Source organism: Sycon ciliatum, chromosome 9, assembly GCF_964019385.1.
Source record: "Sycon ciliatum chromosome 9, ocSycCili1.1, whole genome shotgun sequence".
Taxonomy (NCBI): domain Eukaryota; kingdom Metazoa; phylum Porifera; class Calcarea; order Leucosolenida; family Sycettidae; genus Sycon; species Sycon ciliatum.
The window spans coordinates 10,255,959-10,263,377 of record NC_088651.1 but is presented as its reverse complement, the minus strand read 5'-3'; the positions used below and the strand labels follow the sequence as shown (position 1 = coordinate 10,263,377).

General features: G+C 47.5%; 1 protein-coding gene across 1 annotated transcript in view; it reads right to left on the bottom strand.

The window, feature by feature from the left end:
* Positions 1-6,468, bottom strand: part of LOC135825084 (uncharacterized) — a gene marked incomplete in the record, with an annotated part of 23,146 nt that extends 16,678 nt beyond the window's left edge. Inside the window, 4 exon segments of the mRNA XM_065337823.1 lie at positions 2-174; positions 2,454-2,656; positions 3,013-3,168; positions 6,036-6,468. Coding sequence (XP_065193895.1) covers positions 2-174; positions 2,454-2,656; positions 3,013-3,168; positions 6,036-6,078 — 575 coding nt within the window.
* Between the last annotated feature and the right edge of the window lie 951 nt (positions 6,469-7,419).

The window sequence follows — 7,419 nt, the reverse complement described above, 5'->3', positions numbered from 1 at the left end:
CCTTGCCTTGCACTTCTTCAGTGACAACTCGATATGGCGGGCAGTGAGGACACTGGCGGTGGTTGAGCCGTAGTTGTCGGCCGTGACCAGCAAGCCGCTTTTAGAGCCGTCCGGGTTCTCGCGTACCTGTCCGTGACCGGAGAAGGACACCAGTAGCAGACCGTCTTCGCCGACCTAGACACACATGATTGTGATGCACGTGAACAGACACGACACGACATCGCCAATGCACGTGAACACACACGACAACGCCAAGGCACGTGAACACACACGACATCGCCAAGGCACGTGAACACACGACATCGCCAAGGCACGTGAACACACACAGCATTGCCGGGTCACGTCAGTGACTTTCTGGCAGGCTGTGTATCCCGGCAGTAAAGTTGCTTCACATAAGTTACACTGTGCTGCTCAATGAAATCCGAGCGGGAGAAGAATCCAATTTGTGCCCTGCACCAGTACACCATCCCAGTGTTGGCAGGTCTATAATTGTAGGGCTGTACAGCGCCTGGCACCAGTACACATCCCAGTGTTTGCAGCACTGGTCTAAGGCGACACAGCACCCGGCATGGCATTGACTCACTTGATTGGATTTCATTGAGCACTGCACTGCACTGTACATCAGCATTTTATTTTATTTTTTATTTATTTTTTCAAAAAGAGGAGCAAAAGTTTACAAGCTATCCGTTTTGTCCAACACTAACGGTTATAAGCAGAATACTGTTGAGTCAAAAATGTGCAACAATTAGCACAAAACTGTTGGTCCTCTTTTTGAATTTTAATCCTTGGCTCTCCATCCATTTAACTAGACCACCAGAAAAACAACCGGACAAGACACCTACGTGCGTGGCAGTGACAGGAACCGCATCAACCAGAAGAATGACAAGATCGGCAACGGCGGCGATGGCAGCGACTAAAGCACAGACAGAGGCAACGGCTAGGGTCCACTCGACTAGCCATGTGAAATCGGATGTGTCCACCGCACATGCTGATTGTTCTGATGTTAGTTCTGATAAGTATGAGTCGTCCATTGCTAGTCATTTGTTTGAGCATCCTGATTGTCGTGCTGTGTATTCGGATGATTGTTTTTCGATTGTGTCACGTGTACGCAGTGCTAGATTGCTGAATGTTTTGGAAGCTGTATACATCCACACAAGGAAACCCAACCTTTGCAAGCAGAAACAAATCAAATTCACACTTAGGCTGTTAGGTAGGTCGTCAAAACCTCGTTAGTTACATGTATGTCCAGTGGTTGTCTCTTGTTGTCGCACTACATGTCGCGCTTATTGAGTTTTCTCGCATTTGCACCTTTGTGTCATTATTGCAATTTTCGCTGTTTACTTTAGCTATCTTCTTTCTTTCTTTCTTTCTTTTTGCGCTGTTTTACCACCTTCTTACTGTATTTAATCCACTGTTCCTGTTCCTTTTCCCTTGCCTGTATTTCACCTGATGAGAAGGCTTGAAAGTATACTTGTGAAGACAAAAACTTTCAAGATGTTTGTAATGAGCCTGAAGTGTGTCCTTTTTATGAGTATTATTGCTCTCCATCCATATTTATTTTTTTATTTTACAAAGACCACTTTTAAAAATGCCAAACATGAGATGCAGCTAGGGGAAGCATGCACAACCTGAATCGTGGCAGTGGTGGTGAGGTCTAGGGAGCTCCGCCGACCTACTGTAAAAGCCATTATTCTAACGAGGCGCATATATAACGATTTCCCAAAATTGACCAGTTTACGTGCACCAAAGGTAACGATTCTCACTTATTCTCAACGCTCAAAAGGACAGTATATGATTTGTACCGATTTCTGTATAACGATTTCTATTATAACGACAGATTTCTCCTCGTTAACTCGTTAGAGTTAGCACTTCGTTATATATATGGCTTTTACAGTATTCTTCGCCGTACGGTCTGATCAGCATGCAGTGAAACTACAGTATAACGTACTTCGGACAAAACACACACACCAATATACATTTCCGTCAGAGACAAAAAATGTGACCCACAGTTGATGCAGGAAAGGATTGACTGGAGTTGGAGCAGACATGGCTGACTGACGTATAACCCATTGTTGCAGGGCGGATTCACTGGAGTTGGAACCAATATAGCTGAGGTCATGTGACCTATTGATGAAAGGATTGCCTGGAGTTGGAACTAATACGGTCAAGGTCATGTGACCCATTGCTGTAAGGATTCACTGGAGTTGGAACTATGCAATATTGCTTCCCCACCTGGTCATGTGACACCTGTGAGGCATCTACAATCCCTCGCGACACCACCTACTGACATACCTTGGATGAGACAGTTACTAGAAAGACAATGCAACGGCAATCACTATACGCACGGCACCACACACACACTGCACAGGTCACCACTGCAAGACCCACTTTGCTGCGAAATTCGGTTAGAGTATTATTTACACACATTGTTGTATTTGGTTCTTGTCACTGACCTTTTCAGCAGCGTCGGAGATGTAGTCAACCAAGTTAGACATGGTGGCTGGGTATTCCGACGATTTCGACGTCAAGTACTCCACATGATTAGCCGGCAAGCCGAGAGGATCACGCAATATTGAGTACAGACGCACTGGATCTTTCTCGGCCGACTCCCCCAGGTCCGACCTCTTCATCACCTTGTTCAGCGAGTAACCCACACCTGTGCACAGTTTAAAGACGGCAGTGTGTTAGTGAGTTAGTGTGTGTGTGTGTGTGTGTGTGTGTGTGTGTGTGTGTGTGTGTGTGTGTGTGTGTGTTAGTGTGTGTGTCTGTGTGTGTGTGTGTGTGTGTGTGTGTGCGTGCGTGTGTGTGTGTATGCGTTAGTGTTAGTGTTAGTATTAGCAACTTGTGCTGGGATTGATTACACCCGATGATTCAACGGCTTGCAAGGCTGACGAATTGACTGCCACTAATGTTAGCCTGGTCCACACCAAATGGCTGATTTAACATGGCAAGTTTGCAACACCATGACAACGATCAACACAGCATTGTCGGACAAGCACTGGCGATGCTCACCTGCGCAAACTGCACGACTCGTTGCCGGGTTGAAGTGCAGCACACGATCCTCAACGTCCAGGGTGTTCTTGGACGTGACAACCATCCAGTCTTGCATGGTGCCAGACACTTCGAAGCGGGAGTCATCGCTGGACGTGGATGTGCGCGATGGCGAAACTGCACACACATGACACACACACACACACGCACAAACACACACACACACCTTGACAAACAGCTGCCGTTAAACGGCTAAGCTGCTCTCACGAGGAGGGGAACAAAGGGGTAGTATCACGGCGTCGCGGCAGAACATCCGGTAGAACACACACACACACACAACCTGCAGAGTATTCAACACTGTCCGCTGGGTCGGTGCAGCGGCGCTGATCATGTCACTTGGCCAGTGACTAACTGGGGTCCCAGCTAGGGCCACACCGGTCGCATGCCGCAATACCCAGACCGCCAGCCCCGGGACCCAGACCCTGACTTAGTCTACGGAGGCTGGTAACCCCAGCTACCCTGGTCGGTAGTGTAGTATTATTCTCAATATGGACAAGGAGACATGGACGAGTAAACTAATGAGGAGCAAGAAATGCACAACCAGTAGGTAAGTCCCAAAACAAGAGAAGTCCCCGAGCCAGTGAAGCACATCAACGTTCTGGCCTACGGGAAACGGCCTGTGTGACGTACAGACAGCATGCAACGCATACAGTCATAAGTGTACAGTAGTGTACGCATAATAGAGTCCAGATATTACGACAGGTAGCCCCGACATAACAGACTCAGCAGTACTCTACCGGATTACCCAAGCGGCATGCTTGCCATGGCATGAGCCAGATCGGCCTACGACCCCGCCTGCTACATCGTCCAATACTGGCAATAGCCTGTGCACAGCCTATGGCCCTGGCCAGCACATGCACAGGGCTGTCCCCGGGGAAAATTGCGATTCCGCGGCCGCGTTTTTTTCCGCGTTTTTGCGATTTTTTAAAAGACCGCGTTTTCCGCGATTTTCCCGCGTTTTTTGAACTTTTCTGTTGCACTACACGTACACACAGTGCACTGTTCGGTCAGCAACGTCTCATCGTGGCGGCTTTGTACTCAAATATGACGAGCGCTTACACCAGAGACTTGTAACTGATTGATTTCACTACATACTCACTGAAAATTGCCTCATATCAACTGCAAACTTGCCGCCGCGAGATGATGTCAATAATATTCACCGCATATTTACCGCAAATTCACCGCAAATTATGCCATATTATGCCGCGTTTTTTGCAGCGTTTTTTGCGATTTTTTTCCGCAATTTTCCCCGGGGACAGGCACAGGGCCAGTAGATCACACAGTGCTGGCCACAGAAATCCAACCTCATAAATACAGTAGCGACGCGTTCGAGTTCACAGACCAGAGCGTGTAGTGCTAGGGTTGTGCAGCGCCCGGCAGTGCTAGGGTTGTGCAGCGCCCGGCAGTGCTAGGGTTGTGCAGCGCCCGGCAGTGCTATTTTATTCATGAGGTTGGATGTCTTTGGCCAGCACAGTACCTGGGTTCTAGCCAATGGAGGGGGGGGGGGGGTAGGAGGTGCAGCACCCCCTACCCCCCCCCCCCCCCCTACTCATTTCTCGATGTTTGTGTCTTCTCATGCCATTCAACGAAAATGCAGTCTCTAGTCACTATTAGAGGGGTCACAACGGCACATTTGTGTGGCTGCGGGGGTTTGCCGCAGAACGTTGCATTTGGCATGGCAAGACACTTTTACTTTTTAGAAAATGGAACAATGGGTGACGGGGTAACTGTCCCCCCCTACTATTTTTACCAGGCTAGAACCCTGCTGTATACATGTCACAGTATCTATGCCTATGGCTATGTCTGTGGACAGGACTAGTAGACCCAGGTGCTCGAAGTCCGTACACGTTTACAGTGTGTGTTTGCCGAGCTGAAACTCACACTAGCAATGATCACTTGCCAGAATCCTGCTCGTGGATGGAAGGTATCTTGTCCAAGTTTGTTTTGAGGCTAGGCTCGATTGAACCAGGCCATCTTTCGATCCGATCTGTTTCTCTGGAGTTCGCTCATTTTTCATATCAAATTTTGGTGTCGCAGAGGGTACTCTAAGTCCGTACTGATCAGAGGTGACTCGAAATACACACATATTTCTGCTAATTGCTAACTTGCAATCCCTCGGTTACGACGAAAGCACCGAAGGGATATGTTTGGCATGTGCCTCCACCGGTATTTCTTGCAAAAGCGTAGCTTGTTGCCGAAATGCAAGCTGTTTTTAGTCGGCTCAGAGAAGAAGCAGCTGCGCTGTGAAAACCGCGGGAAAACAGTGGTGGAGATGCCAGGAGTGTCAACCTTTCTGCAAGGATTGGTGGTTCTCTGTAAATTCTTCTCCTCTGGCCATTGTCAGCTCTAAGCTGGCTCTTGATGATTGAGTGAAGGTCTGTTTGACGCTGTGTCCGTTCGAAATCGGTCTTGGCAAAGTTGATTTTTGCATGAAATGTAACCCAATTTGTATTTCGTATGGACACTCGAAAACCCACTCCCGTGGTATGGGACTTCTGCTGATCGTAGATCCCTGAAAATTGGTACGCGAGGAGAACATACCACACTGTCCCCTCCATAAAATATTTGAGTCGAATACAATAACAGAACATGAAATTATGGGCGTACGAACTTAGGATACCATGTACGGACTTCGAGCACCTGGGTCTACCTACAGTCAACTTGGCTTATAACGACACTCGGCGGGGCATCAGAAAAGTGTCGTTATTCGCGAAGTGTCGTTATATCCGAAGTCTCATTATAATTAATTTTATGTGTCACAGTTGGATGGGACTTTGCTCCGGGCATGAAAATTATGTCGTTATATCCGCAGTCGTTATTAGCGAAGTACTGCAAAAGGAAGAGCTAGCGATACCGGTCCCATTCGTAAAAATAACCATAAAATCACGGACAGATAGCTAGCGCTAGCCGCTTACAAATTCTTGCGTTTCATCTGGAATTGCTGTTGCCAGTTCAGAACAAGCGACGCATTCACGATCTCTTACCTGGTCCTGTTTCATACTCGAGTTGAGAGTAGTCTGCCCCCATTTCTCCCGGAGTTATCGAGGCACTGCCTTCAAATTCTTATCTGGTTGTTGGTATTCAGAATACAGTGCTCAGCTAGGACAAGGAGGCGACAGTTCTGCGATGTGCTAGTACTAGTTACTTAGCAGGCTCAGCAGCGCTCCGGCCGATGGATAACTCCGGGACCGGGAAGGGTTCTGCGCAAGACGTGGCGGCACGGTGCAAATCCTGGCGAAGGCCGACTGCACTGCACTGACGCTCAGCTTCAGATACTACTACTAGTCTACCGGTACGCGATGTGTGGCCATAAAAATTAATAATAACTTGGTTGAGGAAATGCACACAATACGACTGTGTACATGTCATGTCAGGCTGACCATCTTCAAAAGAGTGCACATCACATAAACCGTATACGAACAGCGAAAACAAACATTTGAAACAACCTACACACTGTACAAAAGCACTGCGTGATGTGCACAGAACAGACTCAGCGCAGGACTGCACTCTCTGCAGTGCAGGTGCAGGTGCAGGTGCATTCATAACTCACAGACTAGACACAGCATGACATGACAGGTGTCGCTAGTTTACTGTGTCTGGATTGTCACTACTAAGTACTATCAAGAGTACATAACCCCCCAGAGTGTGCAACTCCCACATACCCTGTTGTCCCAGACAGAATTTCAAGTTGACGTCATTATTTATGACGCAATGCTCCATGCAGCAGTGATTTACAACATGTGTACGGGTGTCAACGCATCACACGTTTTTCTTTTGCAATAATTTGTACAGGATCGATCGGCTTCGGTCAACCACAGGTTCCGGATTCGTCTGATAATCCGTGTACAGTGCGCATTGCATCATCAAAATGACGTCAACTTGAAATTCTGTCGGGACAGCACCCATAGTGGAGTTGCACACTCTGGGGGGTTATGTACTCTTGGTACTATCGAACATGGATAGGCTGTACAATGTAGTGTAGGCCTATGCAGTAGAACATCTAAGCTACAACAGTTACCATGGTTACTGACTGTAGCGCTAGCCAGGATCATGTCATTCATGAGTCATGAGGTTGTGTTTTGTACGAGGTACGAGCACTCTTTATCTTGGCTCGACTCCTACGTCCTATGCCTAGGCTAGGCTATATCCTGTAGCGCTGTCATTATCCTGTATTGCATCCGGCTATTGCCACTACAAGTGTTGTCTTTTTGTACTAAATTGTAGATCCTCACATAATAAAATGCCTACATCCTACAGTACAGCCGGTTTATTACTATTAGTCCCTGCATGCAACACTGCATCATACAATGTACAATGTACAATGTACATGCTGATACAGTTATTATTAATATTGTACAGTAATGAACA